The following is a 21,853-nucleotide window of genomic DNA, read 5'->3' as shown; positions in this document are numbered from 1 at the left end:
GCCAGTCTAACCAGACTACTGTAGTTAGATGAAGACATGCCAGTCTAACCAGAGTACTGTAGTTAGATGAAGACATGCCAGTCTAACCAGAGTACTGTAGTTAGATGAAGACATGCCAGTCTAACCAGAGTACTGTAGTTAGATGAAGACATGCCAGTCTAACCAGACTACTGTAGTTAGATGAAGACATGCCAGTCTAACCAGAGTACTGTAGTTAGATGAAGACATGCCAGTCTAACCAGACTACTGTAGTTAGATGAAGACATGCCAGTCTAACCAGAGTACTGTAGTTAGATGAAGACATGCCAGTCTAACCAGAGTACTGTAGTTAGATGAAGACATGCCAGTCTAACCAGAGTACTGTAGTTAGATGAAGACATGCCAGTCTAACCAGAGTACTGTAGTTAGATGAAGACATGCCAGTCTAACCCAGACTACTGTAGTTAGATGAAGACATGCCAGTCTAACCAGACTACTGTAGTTAGATGAAGACATGCCAGTCTAACCAGAGTACTGTAGTTAGATGAAGACATGCCAGTCTAACCCAGAGTACTGTAGTTAGATGAAGACATGCCAGTCTAACCAGAGTACTGTAGTTAGATGAAGACATGCCAGTCTAACCAGAGTACTGTAGTTAGATGAAGACATGCCAGTCTAACCAGAGTACTGTAGTTAGATGAAGACATGCCAGTCTAACCAGAGTACTGTAGTTAGATGAAGACATGCCAGTCTAACCAGAGTACTGTAGTTAGATGAAGACATGCCAGTCTAACCAGAGTACTGTAGTTAGATGAAGACATGCCAGTCTAACCAGAGTACTGTAGTTAGATGAAGACATGCCAGTCTAACCAGAGTACTGTAGTTAGATGAAGACATGCCAGTCTAACCAGAGTACTGTAGTTAGATGAAGACATGCCAGTCTAACCAGAGTACTGTAGTTAGATGAAGACATGCCAGTCTAACCAGAGTACTGTAGTTAGATGAAGACATGCCAGTCTAACCAGAGTACTGTAGTTAGATGAAGACATGCCAGTCTAACCAGAGTACTGTAGTTAGATGAAGACATGCCAGTCTAACCAGAGTACTGTAGTTAGATGAAGACATGCCAGTCTAACCAGAGTACTGTAGTTAGATGAAGACATGCCAGTCTAACCAGAGTACTGTAGTTAGATGAAGACATGCCAGTCTAACCAGAGTACTGTAGTTAGATGAAGACATGCCAGTCTAACCAGAGTACTGTAGTTAGATGAAGACATGCCAGTCTAACCAGAGTACTGTAGTTAGATGAAGACATGCCAGTCTAACCAGAGTACTGTAGTTAGATGAAGACATGCCAGTCTAACCAGAGTACTGTAGTTAGATGAAGACATGCCAGTCTAACCAGAGTACTGTAGTTAGATGAAGACATGCCAGTCTAACCAGAGTACTGTAGTTAGATGAAGACATGCCAGTCTAACCAGACTACTGTAGTTAGATGAAGACATGCCAGTCTAACCAGAGTACTGTAGTTAGATGAAGACATGCCAGTCTAACCAGAGTACTGTAGTTAGATGAAGACATGCCAGTCTAACCAGAGTACTGTAGTTAGATGAAGACATGCCAGTCTAACCAGAGTACTGTAGTTAGATGAAGACATGCCAGTCTAACCAGAGTACTGTAGTTAGATGAAGACATGCCAGTCTAACCAGAGTACTGTAGTTAGATGAAGACATGCCAGTCTAACCAGAGTACTGTAGTTAGATGAAGACATGCCAGTCTAACCAGAGTACTGTAGTTAGATGAAGACATGCCAGTCTAACCAGAGTACTGTAGTTAGATGAAGACATGCCAGTCTAACCAGAGTACTGTAGTTAGATGAAGACATGCCAGTCTAACCAGAGTACTGTAGTTAGATGAAGACATGCCAGTCTAACCAGAGTACTGTAGTTAGATGAAGACATGCCAGTCTAACCAGAGTACTGTAGTTAGATGAAGACATGCCAGTCTAACCAGAGTACTGTAGTTAGATGAAGACATGCCAGTCTAACCAGAGTACTGTAGTTAGATGAAGACATGCCAGTCTAACCAGAGTACTGTAGTTAGATGAAGACATGCCAGTCTAACCAGAGTACTGTAGTTAGATGAAGACATGCCAGTCTAACCAGAGTACTGTAGTTAGATGAAGACATGCCAGTCTAACCAGAGTACTGTAGTTAGATGAAGACATGCCAGTCTAACCAGAGTACTGTAGTTAGATGAAGACATGCCAGTCTAACCAGAGTACTGTAGTTAGATGAAGACATGCCAGTCTAACCAGAGTACTGTAGTTAGATGAAGACATGCCAGTCTAACCAGAGTACTGTAGTTAGATGAAGACATGCCAGTCTAACCAGAGTACTGTAGTTAGATGAAGACATGCCAGTCTAACCAGACTACTGTAGTTAGATGAAGACATGCCAGTCTAACCAGACTACTGTAGTTAGATGAAGACATGCCAGTCTAACCAGAGTACTGTAGTTAGATGAAGACATGCCAGTCTAACCAGAGTACTGTAGTTAGATGAAGACATGCCAGTCTAACCAGAGTACTGTAGTTAGATGAAGACATGCCAGTCTAACCAGACTACTGTAGTTAGATGAAGACATGCCAGTCTAACCAGAGTACTGTAGTTAGATGAAGACATGCCAGTCTAACCAGAGTACTGTAGTTAGATGAAGACATGCCAGTCTAACCAGAGTACTGTAGTTAGATGAAGACATGCCAGTCTAACCAGACTACTGTAGTTAGATGAAGACATGCCAGTCTAACCAGAGTACTGTAGTTAGATGAAGACATGCCAGTCTAACCAGAGTACTGTAGTTAGATGAAGACATGCCAGTCTAACCAGAGTACTGTAGTTAGATGAAGACATGCCAGTCTAACCAGAGTACTGTAGTTAGATGAAGACATGCCAGTCTAACCAGAGTACTGTAGTTAGATGAAGACATGCCAGTCTAACCAGAGTACTGTAGTTAGATGAAGACATGCCAGTCTAACCAGAGTACTGTAGTTAGATGAAGACATGCCAGTCTAACCAGAGTACTGTAGTTAGATGAAGACATGCCAGTCTAACCAGAGTACTGTAGTTAGATGAAGACATGCCAGTCTAACCAGACTACTGTAGTTAGATGAAGACATGCCAGTCTAGCCAGAGTACTGTAGTTAGATGAAGACATGCCAGTCTAACCAGAGTACTGTAGTTAGATGAAGACATGCCAGTCTAACCAGAGTACTGTAGTTAGATGAAGACATGCCAGTCTAACCAGAGTACTGTAGTTAGATGAAGACATGCCAGTCTAACCAGAGTACTGTAGTTAGATGAAGACATGCCAGTCTAACCAGAGTACTGTAGTTAGATGAAGACATGCCAGTCTAACCAGAGTACTGTAGTTAGATGAAGACATGCCAGTCTAACCAGAGTACTGTAGTTAGATGAAGACATGCCAGTCTAACCAGAGTACTGTAGTTAGATGAAGACATGCCAGACTAACCAGAGTACTGTAGTTAGATGAAGACATGCCAGTCTAACCAGAGTACTGTAGTTAGATGAAGACATGCCAGTCTAACCAGAGTACTGTAGTTAGATGAAGACATGCCAGTCTAACCAGAGTACTGTAGTTAGATGAAGACATGCCAGTCTAACCAGAGTACTGTAGTTGGATGAAGACATGCCAGTCTAACCAGAGTACTGTAGTTAGATGAAGACATGCCAGTCTAACCAGAGTACTGTAGTTAGATGAAGACATGCCAGTCTAACCAGAGTACTGTAGTTAGATGAAGACATGCCAGTCTAACCAGAGTACTGTAGTTAGATGAAGACATGCCAGTCTAACCAGAGTACTGTAGTTAGATGAAGACATGCCAGTCTAACCAGAGTACTGTAGTTAGATGAAGACATGCCAGTCTAACCAGAGTACTGTAGTTAGATGAAGACATGCCAGTCTAACCAGAGTACTGTAGTTAGATGAAGACATGCCAGTCTAACCAGAGTACTGTAGTTAGATGAAGACATGCCAGTCTAACCAGAGTACTGTAGTTAGATGAAGACATGCCAGTCTAACCAGAGTACTGTAGTTAGATGAAGACATGCCAGTCTAACCAGAGTACTGTAGTTAGATGAAGACATGCCAGTCTAACCAGAGTACTGTAGTTAGATGATGTCATGCCAGTCTAACCAGAGTACTGTAGTTAGATGAAGACATGCCAGTCTAACCAGACTACTGTAGTTAGATGAAGACATGCAAGTCTAACCAGAGTACTGTAGTTAGATGAAGACATGCCAGTCTAACCAGAGTACTGTAGTTAGATGAAGACATGCCAGTCTAACCAGACTACTGTAGTTAGATGAAGACATGCCAGTCTAACCAGAGTACTGTAGTTAGATGAAGACATGCCAGTCTAACCAGAGTACTGTAGTTAGATGAAGACATGCCAGTCTAACCAGAGTACTGTAGTTAGATGAAGACATTCCAGTCTAACCAGAGTACTGTAGTTAGATGAAGACATGCCAGTCTAACCAGAGTACTCTAGTTAGATGAAGACATGCCAGTCTAACCAGACTACTGTAGTTAGATGAAGACATGCCAGTCTAACCAGACTACTGTAGTTAGATGAAGACATGCCAGTCTAACCAGACTACTGTAGTTAGATGAAGACATGCCAGTCTAACCAGACTACTGTAGTTAGATGAAGACATGCCAGTCTAACCAGAGTACTGTAGTTAGATGAAGACATGCCAGTCTAACCAGACTACTGTAGTTAGATGAAGACATGCCAGTCTAACCAGAGTACTGTAGTTAGATGAAGACATGCCAGTCTAACCAGACTACTGTAGTTAGATGAAGACATGCCAGTCTAACCAGAGTACTGTAGTTAGATGAAGACATGCCAGTCTAACCAGACTACTGTAGTTAGATGAAGACATGCCAGTCTAACCAGACTACTGTAGTTAGATGAAGACATGCCAGTCTAACCATACTACTGTAGTTAGATGAAGACATGCCCGTCTAACCAGACTACTGTACAGCACAATACATAGAAGCCCATAATGACATGTCATATGTCTGTCTGTCTGTCTGTCTGTCTGTCTGTCTGTCTGTCTGTCTGTCTGTCTCCTGTCTGTCTGTCTGTCTGTCTGTCTGTCTGTCTGTCTGTCTGTCTGTCAGAACAGGGTTAGAGGAGATCAAACCAGGTTTTATTGCGTAACTGGGAAGCCCTCTGATGCCCTTTTGAAGTCCAGAGCCCTGTAAGGTCATCAAACACATAGGGGGAATAGAAACAGAAATATGCATCACAGAGAGAGAGGGGGTATCCACAATGTAACTCAGCATTAAGACACTGTAGGTCAGGCTTACTAGGATTATCTGTAATGTACATTACTGAGCACTGTGGTCCCAGGACTAGAGGTATCTGTTTTTATAGAAGAAGATTGACTGGAATTTATATTTTAGACCCAGAAATACTTACTTCAGAAAGTATTCACACCCCTAAGACTTTTAGCACATGTAGTTAGTTGTGTTACAGCCTGCATTTAAAATTACTTTTTTGGTCACTGGCCTACAAACAATTCCCCACAATGTCAAAGTCGAATTATGTTTTTTGAAATGTTTACAAATTAATTAAAAATGAAAAGCTGAAATGTCTCGAGTCAATAAGTATTCAACCCCTTTGTTATGGCAAGGCTAAATAAGTTCAGGAGTACACATGGACTCACTCTGTGCGCTCCACACTTGGGTTGAATGGCGGGAACCCGGTTGATGAGATTTACCGGGATTTACCGGGATTTACCGCCCAAAACCACTCCCCTTTCCCGGGATAAATAACTGCGAGAAACCGATAAATGATAATAAATTATTTATATGAATAGCATGGCGTGAAATGGACCTGTTAAATGATATACAATGTCTAAATCTGTCTTCTCTATGGCCTCTGCATGATGAATCATCAACGCTCAGGGTGGGGACAGACAGCCCATCTCAGTATGGAAAGCAGTTCACAATGCATGTAGACCTATCATCTCATGGTAACAATGCATGTAGACCTATCATCTCATGGTAACAATGCATGTAGACCTATCATCTCATCATGGTAACAATGCATGTATACCTATCATCTCATCATGGTAACAATGCATGTAGACCTATCATCTCATGGTAACAATGCATGTAGACCTATCATCTCATGGTAACAATGCATGTAGACCTATCATCTCATCATGGTAACAATGCATGTAGACCTATCATCTCATGGTAACAATGCATGTAGACCTATCATCTCACCATGGTAACAATGCATGTAGACCTATCATCTCATCATGGTAACAATGCATGTAGACCTATCATCTCATGGTAACAATGCATGTAGACCTATCATCTCACCATGGTAACAATGCATGTAGACCTATCACCTCATCATGGTAACAATGCATGTAGACCCATCATCTCATCATGGTAACAATGCATGTAGACCTATCATCTCATCATGGTAACAATGCATGTAGACCTATCATCTCATCATGGTAACAATGCATGTAGACCTATCATCTCACCATGGTAACAATGCATGTAGACCTATCATCTCCTCATGGTAACAATGCATGTAGACCTATCACCTCATCATGGTAACAATGCATGTAGACCTATCATCTCACCATGGTAACAATGCATGTAGACCTATCATCTCATCATGGTAACAATGCATGTAGACCTATCATCTCATCATGGTAACAATGCATGTAGACCTATCATCTCATCATGGTAACAATGCATGTAGACCTATCATCTCACCATGGTAACAATGCATGTAGACCTATCATCTCATCATGGTAACAATGCATGTAGACCTATCATCTCATCATGGTAACAATGCATGTAGACCTATCATCTCACCATGGTAACAATGCATGTAGACCTATCATCTCATCATGGTAACAATGCATGTAGACCTATCATCTCACCATGGTAACAATGCATGTAGACCTATCATCTCATCATGGTAACAATGCATGTAGACCTATCATCTCACCATGGTAACAATGCATGTAGACCTATCACCTCATCATGGTCACTTTGTTTCTTGTGACAGGTAGGCCTGCATTTTCTGCAGCATGGTCTATTCTACAGTAATATAAAGACTGAATGCACGTCTAATTTACCCATCTCCCTCTGACTTTCAGGGGTCACCTTATTTTTTAACTGTAAAGATATTTTTTTTTAAATTGCAGCTGCAGAGTTTAAAACAGCCTATCACTTGAATATCATTGGAGTTGATGGAGAGAGAGCAAGACAGAGAGTGCTTGTGCGTGCACTGATTTAAAATGATTCAAAATAACTGAGTGGTTATCACGTTCGCCTCACATGCGAAAGGTCCCCGGTTCAAAACCGGGCGGAAACAGACATCTCTGAAACATTAGAGGAGAACATTCCTTTTCATGAGTGCCTCGTGATGGGAATTCATTTAAATGCAAAGAAAATCAGTAAAATTCTGTTTACTCCTTGTAGACTCTTCAACTAGCAGTTTCCGTAGTGTAGCGGTTATCACGTTTGACTCAACTGCTCTAGGTCCCTTTTTCAAAACCGTGCGGAAGCAGAGACCTCTGAGACATAAAGGAAAACTCTGTGTTTTATGTGCTCCTCATTATGGGAACGCAAATACATGCAAAGAATATAAGTAAAATTCTATATACTCATTGTAGTTCTTTTAACATGTAGTGTAGTGGTTATCACGTTTTCCTCACACGCGAAAGGTCCCCGGTTCAAAACCGGGTGGAAACAGACATCTCTGAAACATTAGAGGAGAACATTCCTTTTCATGAGTGCCTCGTGATGGGAATTCATTTAAATGCAAAGAAAATCAGTAAAATTCTGTTTACTCCTTGTAGACTCTTCAACTAGCAGTTTCCGTAGTGTAGCGGTTATCACGTTTGACTCAAACGTTCTAGGTCCCTGTTTCAAAACTGTGCGGAAGCAGAGACTTCTGAGACATAAAGGAAAACTCTGTGTTTTAAGTGCTCCTCATTATGGGAACGCAAATACATGCAAATAATATAAGTACAATTCTATATACTCATTGTAGTTTTTTAAACATGTAGTTTCCGTAGTGTAGTGGTTATCACGTTCGCCTCACACGCGAAAGGTCCCTGGTTCAAAACCGGGCGGAAACAGACATCTCTGAAGCAGTAGAGGAGAACATTCCTTTTCATGAGTGCCTCGTTTTGGGAATTCATTTAAATGCAAAGAAAATCAGTAAAATTCTGTTTACTCCTTGTAGACTCTTCAACTAGCAGTATCCGTAGTGTAGCGGTTATCACGTTTGACTCAACCGCTCTCGGTCCCTGTTTCAAAACCGTGCGGAAGCAGAGACCTCTGAGACATAAAGGAAAACTCTGTGTTTTATGTGCTCCTCATTATGGGAACGCAAATACATGCAAAGAATATAAGTAAAATTCTATATACTCATTGTAGTTTTTTTTAATGTAGGTTCCGTAGTGTAGTGGTTATCACGTTCGCCTCACATGCGAAAGGTCCCCGGTTCAAAACCGGGCGGAAACAGACATCTCTGAAACATTAGAGGAGAACATTCCTTTTCATGAGTGCCTCGTGATGGGAATTCATTTAAATGCAAAGAAAATCAGTAAAATTCTGTTTACTCCTTGTAGACTCTTCAACTAGCAGTTTCCGTAGTGTAGCGGTTATCACGTTTGACTCAACTGCTCTAGGTCCCTTTTTCAAAACCGTGCGGAAGCAGAGACCTCTGAGACATAAAGGAAAACTCTGTGTTTTATGTGCTCCTCATTATGGGAACGCAAATACATGCAATGAATATAAGTAAAATTCTATATACTCATTGTAGTTCTTTTAACATGTAGTGTAGTGGTTATCACGTTCGCCTCACACGCGAAAGGTCCCCGGTTCAAAACCGGGCGGAAACAGACATCTCTGAAACATTAGAGGAGAACATTCCTTTTCATGAGTGCCTCGTTATGGGAATTCATTTAAATGCAAAGAAAATCAGTAAAATTCTGTTTACTCCTTGTAGACTCTTCAACTAGCAGTTTCCGTAGTGTAGCGGTTATCACGTTTGACTCAACCGCTCTAGGTCCCTGTTTCAAAACCGTGCGGAAGCAGAGACCGCTGACACATACAAGACGTAACAGAAAACTCTGCGTATTATGGGAATGCAAATACATGCAAAGAATATAAGAACAATTCTATATACTCATTGTAGTTGTTTAAACGCGTAGTTTCAGTAGTGTAGTGGTTATCACGTTCGCCTCAAACGCGAAAGGTCCCCTGTTCAAAACCTGGCGGAAACAGACATCTCTGAAGCAGTAGAGGAGAACATTCCTTTTCATGAGTGCCTCGTTATGGGAATTCATTTAAATGCAAAGAAAATCAGTAAAATTCTGTTTACTCCTTGTAGACTCTTCAACTAGCAGTTTCCGTAGTGTAGCGGTTATCACGTTTGACTCAACCGCTCTAGGTCCCTGTTTCAAAACCGTGCGGAAGCAGATACCTCTGAGACATAAAGGAAAACTCGGTGTTTTATGTGCTCCTCATTATGGGAACGCAAATACATGCAAAGAATATAAGTAAAATTCTATATACTCATTGTAGTTTTTTTAACATGTAGTTTCCATAGTGTAGTGGTTATCACGTTCGCCTCACACGCAAAAGGTCCCCGGTTCAAAACTGGGCGGAAACAGACATCTCTGAAACATTAGAGGAGAACATTCCTTTTCATGAGTGCCTCGTGATGGGAATTCATTTAAATGCATAGAAAATCAGTAAAATTCTGTTTACTCCTTGTAGACTCTTCAACTAGCAGTTTCCGTAGTGTAGCGGTTATCACGTTTGACTCAACCGCTCTAGGTCCCTGTTTCAAAACCCTGCGGAAGCAGGGTGATTCAAAATGATTCAAAATGCATCCAAAATAGATAATCTAGATTGATATATAGCCCTGTATACAGCTGTGGAAAAAATTAAGAGACCACTGCAAATTGTTCTTAAATCAGCATCTCTACATGTATGACAGCCATTCCATTCCAGTGTCTGTTGAATTCCAACACAGGCACATCTCATTCTACTGAATTAGGTACTGATTAGGTGATCACCTGAACCAAATCTTATTTAACGAGGAAAAGTATAAAAACCACTGCTGTGGTCATCACTATCCTCTTGCAATAGGACCAGCTGGATGGCAAAAACAGTGCTTATAGTACCTCAAAAGTAATATTAATCAAAAAATAACTATTGACCATGCCAAAAGAGTTGAAAAGGAACATTTTGAGTGAGGAAAAGAAGGGTTCAATTCTGGCTTTACTGGCAGAGGGATACAGTGAGCGTCAGGTTGCTTCCATCCTTAAAATTTCAAAGATGGCGGTTCATAAGAACAAGGTCAAGCAGCGGACATTGGGGACAACAAAGCTACAGACCGGCAGAGGGCAAAAACGACTCTCTACTGACCGGGATGACCGCCAACTCATTTGAATGTCACTCAACAACCGTAGGATGACATCAAGTGACCTACAAAAAGAATGGCAAATGGCAGCTGGGGTGAAGTGCATGGCGAGGACGGTTCGAAACAGGCTCCTAGGGGCAGGGCTGAAGTTGTGCAAAGCTAGAAAAAAGCCCTTCATCAAATGAGAAGCAAAGAAGAGCCAGGCTGAGGTTTGCAAAAGACAATTAGGATTGGGCCGTAGAGGACTGGAGTAAGGTCATCTTCTCTGATGAGTCCAATTTTCAGCTTTGCCCAACACCTGGTAATCTAATGGTTAGACTGAGACCTGGAGAGGCCTACAAGCCACAATGTCTCGCACCCACTGTGAAATTTGGTGGAGGATCGGTGATGATCTGGGGGTGCTTCAGCAAGGCTGGAATCGGGCAGATTTGTCTTTGTGAAGGACGCATGAATCAAGCCACGCACAAGGTTGTCCTGGAAGAAAACTTTGCTTCCTTTTGCTCTGACATTGTTCCCCAACTCTGAGGATTGTTTTTTCCAGCAGGACAATGTGCCATGCCACACAGCCAGGTCAATCAAGGTGTGGATGGAGGACCACCAGATCAAGACCCTGTCATGGCTGGCCCAATCTCCAGACCTGAACCCCATTGAAAACTTCTGGAATGTGATCAAGAGGAAGATGGATGGTCACAAGCCATCAAACAAAGCCGAGCTGCTTGAATCTTTGCGCCAGGAGTGGCATAAAGTCACCCAACATCAATGTGAAAGACTGGTGGAGAGCATGCCAAGATGCATGAAAGCTGTGATTGAAAATCAGGGTTATTCCACCAAATATTAATTTAAAAATGAACATGAACTTATTTTCTTTGCATTATTCGAGGTCTGACAACACTGCATATTTTTTGTTATTTTGACCAGTTGTCATTTTCTGCAAATAAATGCTCTAAATGACAATATTTTTATTTGGAATTTGGGAGAAATGTTGTCAGTAGTTTATAGAATAAAACAAAAATGTTATTTTTACCCAAACACATACCTATCAATAGTAAAACCAGAGAAACTGATAATTTTGCAGTGGTCTCTTAATTCTTTCCGCAGCTGTATAGATGTCCTATCTTAACTCTTTCAGGTAATAAATCCCATGCAGTATTAGCCTCATATTTAGCTAATTAATGATTGGTAATGCATAATAAGCTTCTAACTTATAGCATCGGTATCTTGCGCAATACGCACGGACCTGTGCTCCGCTGGCCTCTCTCTTTAAAAAACGCTCCTTAGCTCTTGGAGTCCCACGCAGGAAAAGCTAGACTAGAATAGCTTTCTGGACATCATTTTTTTTAGCATTTCTTATACCAATAGACTATTCGAAGAGGGACCAAGCTCTTGTTTGCTGAATGTTAAATACAGCAGCCAATAGAACTCACAGGTAGTTTGAAAGAAGAGTGAACACGCGATGGCGGTAGGTTACAGAAGTTATTTATTCAGACCCATAACCATTCAATCTTTGTGAAGTGAAAGCCTTCTGCATCTAATTCTAGGCCTATATTATTCAAGGATGTCATTAGATTTTTTTTTTTATATATATACAGTGGGGGAAAAAAGTATTTAGTCAGCCACCAATTGTGCAAGTTCTCCCACTTCAAAAGATGAGAGAGGCCTGTAATTTTCATCATAGGTACACGTCAACTATGACAGACAAATTGAGGAAAAAAATTCCAGAAAATCACATTGTAGGATTTTTAATGAATTTATTTGCAAATTATGGTGGAAAATAAGTATTTGGTCACCTACAAACAAGCAGGATTTCTGGCTCTCACAGACCTGTAACTTCTTCTTTAAGAGGCTCCTCTGTCCTCCACTCGTTACCTGTATTAATGGCACCTGTTTGAACTTGTTATCAGTATAAAAGACACCTGTCCACAACCTCAAACAGTCACACTCCAAACTCCACTATGGCCAAGACCAAAGAGCTGTCAAAGGACACCAGAAACAAAATTGTAGACCTGCACCAGGCTGGGAAGACTGAATCTGCAATAGGTAAGCAGCTTGGTTTGAAGAAATCAACTGTGGGAGCAATTATTAGGAAATGGAAGACATACAAGACCACTGATAATCTCCCTCGATCTGGGGCTCCCACGCAAGATCTCACCCCGTGGGGTCAAAATGATCACAAGAACGGTGAGCAAAAAATCCCAGAACCACACGGGGGGACCTAGTGAATGACCTGCAGAGAGCTGGGACCAAAGTAACAAAGCCTACCATCAGTAACACACTACGCCGCCAGGGACTCAAATCCTGCAGTGCCAGACGTGTCCCCCTGCTTAAGCCAGTACATGTCCAGGCCCGTCTGAAGTTTGCTAGAGTGCATTTGGATGATCCAGAAGAGGATTAGGAGAATGTCATATGGTCAGATGAAACCAAAATATAACTTTTTGGTAAAAACTCAACTCTGTCGTGTTTGGAGGACAAAGAATGCTGAGTTGCATCCAAAGAACACCATACCTACTGTGAAGCATGGGGGTGGAAACATCATGCTTTGGGGCTGTTTTTCTGCAAAGGGACCAGGACGACTGATCCGTGTAAAGGAAAGAATGAATGGGGCCATGTATCGTGAGATTTTGAGTGAAAACCTCCTTCCATCAGCAAGGGCATTGAAGATGAAACGTGGCTGGGTCTTTCAGCATGACAATGATCCCAAACACACCGCCCGGGCAACGAAGGAGTGGCTTCGTAGAAGCATTTCAAGGTCCTGGAGTGGCCTAGCCAGTCTCCAGATCTCAACCCCATAGAAAATCTTTGGAGGGAGTTGAAAGTCCGTGTTGCCCAGCGACAGCCCCAAAACATCACTGCTCTAGAGGAGATCTGCATGGAGGAATGGGCCAAAATACCAGCAACAGTGTGTGAAAACCTTGTGAAGACTTACAGAAAATGTTTGACCTGTGTCATTGCCAACAAAGGGTATATAACAAAGTATTGAGAAACTTTTTGTTATTGACCAAATACTTATTTTCCACCTTAATTTGCAAATAAATTCATTAAAAATCCTACAATGTGATTTTCTGGGGAAAAAAATCTCATTTTGTCTGTCATAGTTGACGTGTACCTATGATGAAAATTACAGGCCTCTCACATCTTTTTAAGTGGAGCACTTGCACAATCGGTGGCTGACTAAATACTTTTTTCCCCCACTGTATATACAGTGGGGAGAACAAGTATTTGATACACTGCCAATTTTGCAGGTTTTCCTACTTACAAAGCATGTAGAGGTCTGTAATTTTTATCATATGTACACTTCAACTGTGAGAGACGGAATCTAAATAAAAAATCCAGAAAATCACATTGTATGATTTTTAAGTAATTAATTTGCATTTTATTGCATGACATAAGTATTTGATCACCTACCAACCAGTTAGAATTCCGGCTCTCACAGACCTGTTAGTTTTTCTTTAAGAAGCCCTCCTGTTCTCCACTCATTACCTGTATTAACTGCACCTGTTTGAACTCATTACCTGTATAAAAGACACCTGTCCACACACTCAATCAAACAGACTCCAACCTCTCCACAATGGCCAAGACCAGAGAGCTGTGTAAGGACATCAGGGATAAAATTGTAGACCTGCACAAGGCTGGGATGGGCTACAGGACAATAGGCAAGCATCTTGGTGAGAAGGCAACAACTGTTGGCGCAATTATTAGAAAATGGAAGAAGTTCAAGATGACGTTCAATCACCCTCGGTCTGGGGCTCCATGCAAGATCTCACCTCGTGGGGCATCAATGATCATGAGGAAGGTGAGGGATCAGCCCAGAACTACACGGCAGGACCTGGTCAATGACCTGAAGAGAGCTGGGACCACAGTCTCAAAGAAAACCATTAGTAACACACTACGCCGTCATGGATTAAAATCCTGCAGCGCACGCAAGGTCCCCCTGCTCAAGCCAGCACATGTCCAGGCCCGTCTGAAGTTTGCCAATGACCATCTGGATGATCCAGAGGAGGAATGGGAGAATGTCATGTGGTCTGATGAGACAAAAATAGAGCTTTTTGGTCTAAACTCCACTCACCGTGTTTGGAGGAAGAAGAAGGATGAGTACAACCCCAAGAACACCATCCCAACCGTGAAGCATGGAGGTGGAAACATCATTCTTTGGGATGCTTTTCTGCAAAGGGTAAGGACGACTGCACCGTATTGAGGGGAGGATGGATGGGGCCATGTATCGCGAGATCTTGGCCAACAACCTCCTTCAGTAAGAGCATTGAAGATGGGTCATGGCTGGGTCTTCCAGCATGACAACGACCCGAAACACACAGCCAGGGCAACTAAGGAGTGGCTCCGTAAGAAGCATCTCAAGGTCCTGGAGTGGCCTAGCCAGTCTCCAGACCTGAACCCAATAGAAAATCTTTGGAGGGAGCTGAAAGTCCGTATTGCCCAGCGACAGCCCCGAAATCTGGAAGGATCTGGAGAAGGTCTGTATGGAGGAGTGGGCCAAAATCCCTGCTGCAGTGTTGCTTTTGGACCTAGACTTGGCGCTCCGGTACCGCTTGCCGTGCGGTAGCAGAGAGAACAGTCTATGACTAGGGTGACTGGAGTCTTTGACAATTCTTTGGGCATTCCTCTGACAAATCCAGACATAAGGCGTATTTATATGCTTTATGATGCTTTTGAATGACACTTCCGGTTTTGGCGGGAGAAAAGGGATTTATTCTCAGGATGGAACATTTGTAAAATGCCACACATACAGTTATCTGTAAGGTCCCTCAGTCGAGCCTTGAATTTCAAACACAGATTCAACCACAAAGACCAGGGAGGTTTTCCAATACTTCGCAAAGAAGGGGACCTATTGGAAGATGGGTAACATTTTTAAAAGAACACCCTTTGGATGGATGAAGTTATTAATTTCATTTTGGATGGTGTATCAATACACTCAGTCACTACAAAGAAAACAGGCGTCCTTCCAAACTCAGTTGCCGGAGAGGAAGGAAACCGCTCAGGGATTTCACCATGAGGCCAATGGTGACTTTAAACATTTACAGAGTGTATTGGCTTTGATAGGAGACAACTGAGGATGGATCAACAGCATTGTAATTACTCCACAATACTAACCTAATTGACAGAGTGAAAAGAAGGAAGCCTGTACAGAATACAAACATTACTAGGAGGATTACAGTAGAACTGTACATTACGGGCCTCATTACTAGGAGGATTACAGTAGAACTGTACATCACGGGCCTCATTACTAGGAGGATTACAGTAGAACTGTACATTACGGGCCTCATTACTAGGAGGATTACAGTAGAACTGTACATCACGGGCCACATTACTAGGAGGATTACAGGACAATTCCTTCGACCTCATGGCTTGGTTCTTCCTCTGACGTGCACTGTCAACTGTGGGACCTTATATAGACAGGTGTGTGCCTTTCCAAATCATGTCCAATCAATTGAATTTACCACAGGTGGACTGCAATCAAGTTGTAGAAACATCTCAAGGATGATCAATGGAAACAGGATGCACCTGAGCTCAATTTTGAGTCTCATAGCAAAATGTCTGAATACTTATGTAAATAAGGTATTTCTGTTTTTTATTTTAAATACATTTGCAAAAATGTCAGAAAACCAGTTTTCACTTTGTCATTATGTGGTATTGTGTGTAGACTGCTGAAAAAAATAAATATTTAATCCATTTTAGAATAAGGCTGTAACATAAAAAATTTGGAAATAGTCAAGGGGTCTGAATACTTTCCGAAAGCACTGTAGGTAGGGGGAAGTGACTAGGCAACAGGATAGATAACAGACAGTACAGTGGGGAAAAAAAGTATTTAGTCAGCCACCAATTGTGCAAGTTCTCCCACTTAAAAAGATGAGAGAAGCCTGTATTTTTCATCATAGGTACACGTCAACTATGACAGACAAAATGAGAAAAGAAAATCCAGAAAATCACATTGTAGGATTTTTAATAAATTTATTTGCAAATTATGTTGGAAAATAAGTATTTGGTCAATAACAAAAGTTTCTCAATACTTTGTTATATAGCCTTTGTTGGCAATGACACGGGTCAAACGTTTTCTGTAAGTCTTCACAAGGTTTTCACACACTGTTGCTGGTATTTTGGCCCATTCCTCCATGCAGATCTCCTCTAGAGCTGTGATGTTTTGGGGCTGTCGCTGGGCAACACGGACTTTCAACTCCCCTCCAAAGATTTTCTATGGGGTTGAGATCTGGAGACTGGCTAGGCCACTCCAGGACCTTGAAATGCTTCTTACGAAGCCACTCCTTCGTTGCCCGGGCGGTGTGTTTGGGATCATTGTCATGCTGAAAGACCCAGCCACGTTTCATCTTCAATGCCCTTGCTGATGGAAGGAGGTTTTCACTCAAAATCTCACGATACATGGCCCCATTCATTCTTTCCTTTACACGGATCAGTCGTCCTGGTCCCTTTGCAGAAAAACAGCCCCAAAGCATGATGTTTCCACCCCCATGCTTCACAGTAGGTATGGTGTTCTTTGGATGCAACTCAGCATTCTTTGTCCTCCAAACACGACGAGTTGAGTTTTTACCAAAAAGTTATATTTTGGTTTCATCTGACCATATGACATTCTCCTAATCCTCTTCTGGATCATCCAAATGCACTCTAGCAAACTTCAGACGGGCCTGGACATGTACTGGCTTAAGCAGGGGGACACGTCTGGCACTGCAGGATTTGAGTCCCTGGCGGCGTAGTGTGTTACTGATGGTAGGCTTTGTTACTTTGGTCCCAGCTCTCTGCAGGTCATTCACTAGGTCCCCCGTGTGGTTCTGGGATTTTTGCTCACCGTTCTTGTGATCATTTTGACCCCACGGGGTGAGATCTTGCGTGGAGCCCCAGATCGAGGGAGATTATCAGTGGTCTTGTATGTCTTCCATTTCCTAATAATTGCTCCCACAGTTGATTTCTTCAAAACAAGCTGCTTACCTATTGCAGATTCAGTCTTCCCAGCCTGGTGTAGGTCTACAATTTTGTTTCTGGTGTCCTTTGACAGCTCTTTGGTCTTGGCCATAGTGGAGTTTGGAGTGTGACTGTTTGAGGTTGTGGACAGGTGTCTTTTATACTGATAACAAGTTCAAACAGGTGCCATTAATACAGGTAACGAGTGGAGGACAGAGGAGCCTCTTAAAGAAGAAGTTACAGGTCTGTGAGAGCCAGAAATCTTGCTTGTTTGTAGGTGACCAAATACTTATTTTCCAACATAATTTGCAAATTAATTCATAAAAAATCCTACAATGTGATTTTCTGGGAAAAAAAATCTCAATTTGTCTGTCGTAGTTGACGTGTACCTATGATGAAAATTACAGGCCTCTCTCATCTTTTTAAGTGGGAGAACTTGCACAATTGGTGGCTGACTAAATACTTTTTTTCCCCACTGTAGCAGCAGCGTATGAGATGAGTGTGGAAGTGTGTGTGTGGCGACAATATGCCCGTGTGTACGTGTTATGTGTGAGTGAGTGTGTGTGTATGTGATGGAGTGTCAGTGTAAATATGTGTGAGTGTGTGGGTAGAGTCCAGTGTGTGGGTAGAGTCCAGTGTGTGGGTAGAGTCCAGTGTGTGTGCATAGAGTCAATGTGGACACAGAGGAACTTGAAGCTTCAGCCCTGTCGATGTGAATGGGGGCGTGTTCTGCCCTCTGTTTCTTGTAGACCACGATCAGCTCCTTTGTCTTGCTGACGTTGAGGGAGAGGTTGTTGTCCTGGCACCACACTGCCAGGTCTCTGACCTCCTCCCTATAGACTTTCTCATCGTTGGTGGTCACCACCATCGTGTCATCGGCAAACTTGACGTTGGAGTCGTACGTGGCCACGCAGTCATGGGAGTACAGGAGGGGACTAAGCACGCACCCCTGAGGGACTCCCGCGTTGAGGATCAGCGTTGCGGATGTGTTGTTACCTACCCTTACCACCTGGGGGCGGCCCATCAGGAAGACCAGGATCCAGTTTCAGAGGGAGGTGTTTAGTCCCAGGGTCCTTAGCTTAGTGATGAGCTTTGAGGGCACTATGGTGTTGAACACTGAGCTGTAGTCAATGAACGTTGAGCTGTAGTCAATGAACGCTGAGCTGTAGTCAATGAACACTGAGCTGTAGTCTATGAACACTGAGCTATAGTGTGGAGTGCAATAGAGATTGTTTCATCTGTGGATCTGTTTCGGCAGTGTGCGAATTGGAGTGGGTCCAGGGTGTCTGGGATGATGGTGTTGATGTGAGCCACGACCAGCCTTTCAAAGTATTTCATGGCTACAGATGTGAGTGCTATGGGGCAATAGTCATTTAGACAGGTTGCCTTGGCATTCCTGGGCACAGGGACTATGGTGGTCTGCTTGAAACATGAAGGTATGAGAGGTTGAAAATGTCAGTGAATACACATGCCAGCTGGTCAGCACATGCTCTGAGTACGCGTCCTGGTAATCCGTCTGGCCCCGCGGCCTTGTGAATGTTAACCTGTTTAAAGCTCTTACTCACATCGTCTACGGAGAGCGTGATCACACAGTCGTCCAGAACAGCTGGTGCTCTCACGTATGGTTCAGTGTTGCTTGCCTCGAAGCGAGCATAGAAGGCATTTAGTTCGCCTGGTAGGTTCGCCTCACTGGGCAGCTCTCGGCTGGGTTTCCCTTTGTAATCCGCGATAGTTTGCAAGCCCTGCCACTTCCGACGAGCGTCAGAGCCGGTGCAGTAGGATCCGATCTTAGTCCTGTATAGTAACATTACTGTACGTTTAACTAGTTCCTGAATGTGTCTCTTGTATCTCTCTTGAAGACGGCCCAGGGAGGGGGCCACCGCACCTTACTGTACGGACACGCTGTCCTGCTACGACACTCCTACAGCGGCATGGTGAGTCCCTCTGCAGTCTGTCTGGAGACCCCAAAACAGGAAATAACATGTACTTGAATCAGTTTCACAATCTTCCATTCCAGGTTCGTACTCTGTGATGTCAGTCAGCTGTGGTTGTCATCATCGTGTTTTGTATTCTGGCCTGTATTTTCTAGTGATACATGGGTTGCTGAGCCAGTCAAACAAGGCAGTAGGAGACTGGTTTCTACCATGTTGTGTCAGGTTGTGTTGACCAATCATTGGCTTGTGTTTTGTTTCTCTGTCTAGTACCTCTGTTGCCTAGGCACCTCCCGATCCTCAACCGACAAACTGGCGTTTGACGTTGGACTGCAGGAAGACACAACAGGTAGGTCTCTTTCCCTTCCTGTTGTAGCAACTAACCTAGCATCCAGTCCACCCAACAGCCATAGTATATCTGGTACAGTCAGAAGATACAACAGCCATAGTATATCTAGTACAGTCAGAAGATACAACAGCCATAGTATATCCAGTACAGTCAGATGAGACAACAGCCATAGTATATCTAGTACAGTCAGAAGATACAACAGCCATAGTATATCCAGTACAGTCAGATGAGACAACAGGCATAGTATATCTAGTACAGTCAGAAGATACAACAGCCATAGTATATCCAGTACAGTCAGATGAGACAACAGCCATAGTATATCCAGTACAGTCAGATGAGACAACAGCCATAGTATATCTAGTACAGTCAGAAGATACAACAGCCATAGTATATCCAGTACAGTCAGATGAGACAACAGCCATAGTATATCTAGTACAGTCAGAAGATACAACAGCCATAGTATATCTAGTACAGTCAGAAGATACAACAGCCATAGTATATCCAGTACAGTCAGATGAGACAACAGCCATAGTATATCTAGTACAGTCAGAAGATACAACAGCCATAGTATATCCAGTACAGTCAGATGAGACAACAGGCATAGTATATCTAGTACAGTCAGACGGTTACTAGGCTCCAGACCCTCAGTGGTGCTGCTGGTGGTTACTAGGCTCCAGACCCCCAGTGGTGCTGCTGGTGGTTACTAGGCTCCAGACCCTCAGTGGTGCTGCTGGCGGTTACTAGGCTCCAGACCCTCAGTGGTGCTGCTGGTGGTTACTAGGCTCCAGACCCTCAGTGGTGCTGCTGGCGGTTACTAGGCTCCAGACCCTCAGTGGTGCTGCTGGTGGTTACTAGGCTCCAGACCCTCAGTGGTGCTGCTGGCGGTTACTAGGCTCCAGACCCTCAGTGGTGCTGCTGGTGGTTACTAGGCTCCAGACCCTCAGTGGTGCTGCTGGTGGTTACTAGGCTCCAGACCCTCAGTGGTGCTGCTGGCGGTTACTAGGCTCCAGACCCTCAGTGGTGCTGCTGGCGGTTACTAGGCTCCAGACCCTCAGTGGTGCTGCTGGTGGTTACTAGGCTCCAGACCCTCAGTGGTGCTGCTGGCGGTTACTAGGCTCCAGACCCTCAGTGGTGCTGCTGGTGGTTACTAGGCTCCAGACCCTCAGTGGTGCTGCTGGTGGTTACTAGGCTCCAGACCCTCAGTGGTGCTGCTGGCAGTTACTAGGCTCCAGACCCTCAGTGGTGCTGCTGGTGGTTACTAGGCTCCAGACCCTCAGTGGTGCTGCTGGTGGTTACTAGGCTCCAGACCCTCAGTGGTGCTGCTGGTGGTTACTAGGCTCCAGACCCTCAGTGGTGCTGCTGGCGGTTACTAGGCTCCAGACCCTCAGTGGTGCTGCTGGTGGTTACTAGGCTCCAGACCCTCAGTGGTGCTGCTGGCGGTTACTAGGCTCCAGACCCTCAGTGGTGCTGCTGGTGGTTACTAGGCTCCAGACCCTCAGTGGTGCTGCTGGCGGTTACTAGGCTCCAGACCCTCAGTGGTGCTGCTGGTGGTTACTAGGCTCCAGACCCTCAGTGGTGCTGCTGGTGGTTACTAGGCTCCAGACCCTCAGTGGTGCTGCTGGTGGTTACTAGGCTCCAGACCCTCAGTGGTGCTGCTGGCGGTTACTAGGCTCCAGACCCTCAGTGGTGCTGCTGGTGGTTACTAGGCTCCAGACCCTCAGTGGTGCTGCTGGTGGTTACTAGGCTCCAGACCCTCAGTGGTGCTGCTGGCGGTTACTAGGCTCCAGACCCTCAGTGGTGCTGCTGGTGGTTACTAGGCTCCAGACCCTCAGTGGTGCTGCTGGTGGTTACTAGGCTCCAGACCCTCAGTGGTGCTGCTGGTGGTTACTAGGCTCCAGACCCTCAGTGGTGCTGCTGGTGGTTACTAGGCTCCAGACCCTCAGTGGTGCTGCTGGTGGTTACTAGGCTCCAGACCCTCAGTGGTGCTGCTGGTGGTTACTAGGCTCCAGACCCTCAGTGGTGCTGCTGGCGGTTACTAGGCTCCAGACCCTCAGTGGTGCTGCTGGTGGTTACTAGGCTCCAGACCCTCAGTGGTGCTGCTGGCGGTTACTAGGCTCCAGACCCTCAGTGGTGCTGCTGGTGGTTACTAGGCTCCAGACCCTCAGTGGTGCTG

At 44.0% G+C, this 21,853-nt stretch overlaps 1 protein-coding gene and 2 non-coding genes across 3 annotated transcripts in view; all 3 read left to right on the top strand.

The window, feature by feature from the left end:
* LOC121571992 (ryanodine receptor 2) overlaps window positions 1–21,853 on the top strand; it is a gene marked incomplete at its 3' end in the record, with an annotated part of 179,646 nt that overhangs the window by 47,037 nt on the left and 110,756 nt on the right. The window contains exons 6-7 of the mRNA XM_045217362.1: window positions 19,260–19,334; window positions 19,602–19,680. Of these exons, the coding sequence (XP_045073297.1) occupies window positions 19,260–19,334; window positions 19,602–19,680 (154 nt within the window). The remainder of the gene's footprint in view (window positions 1–19,259; window positions 19,335–19,601; window positions 19,681–21,853) is intronic.
* trnav-cac lies at window positions 8,107–8,179 on the top strand. The gene has a single exon. It is a non-coding gene; the product is annotated as a tRNA-Val (tRNA).
* trnav-cac lies at window positions 8,495–8,567 on the top strand. The gene has a single exon. It is a non-coding gene; the product is annotated as a tRNA-Val (tRNA).

Source organism: Coregonus clupeaformis, unplaced genomic scaffold (genome assembly GCF_020615455.1).
Source record: "Coregonus clupeaformis isolate EN_2021a unplaced genomic scaffold, ASM2061545v1 scaf1028, whole genome shotgun sequence".
In the NCBI taxonomy this organism is placed as follows: Eukaryota; Metazoa; Chordata; class Actinopteri; order Salmoniformes; family Salmonidae; genus Coregonus; species Coregonus clupeaformis.
The sequence above is the reverse complement of the archived record's forward strand: the minus strand, read 5'-3'. Positions and strand labels throughout refer to the sequence as shown.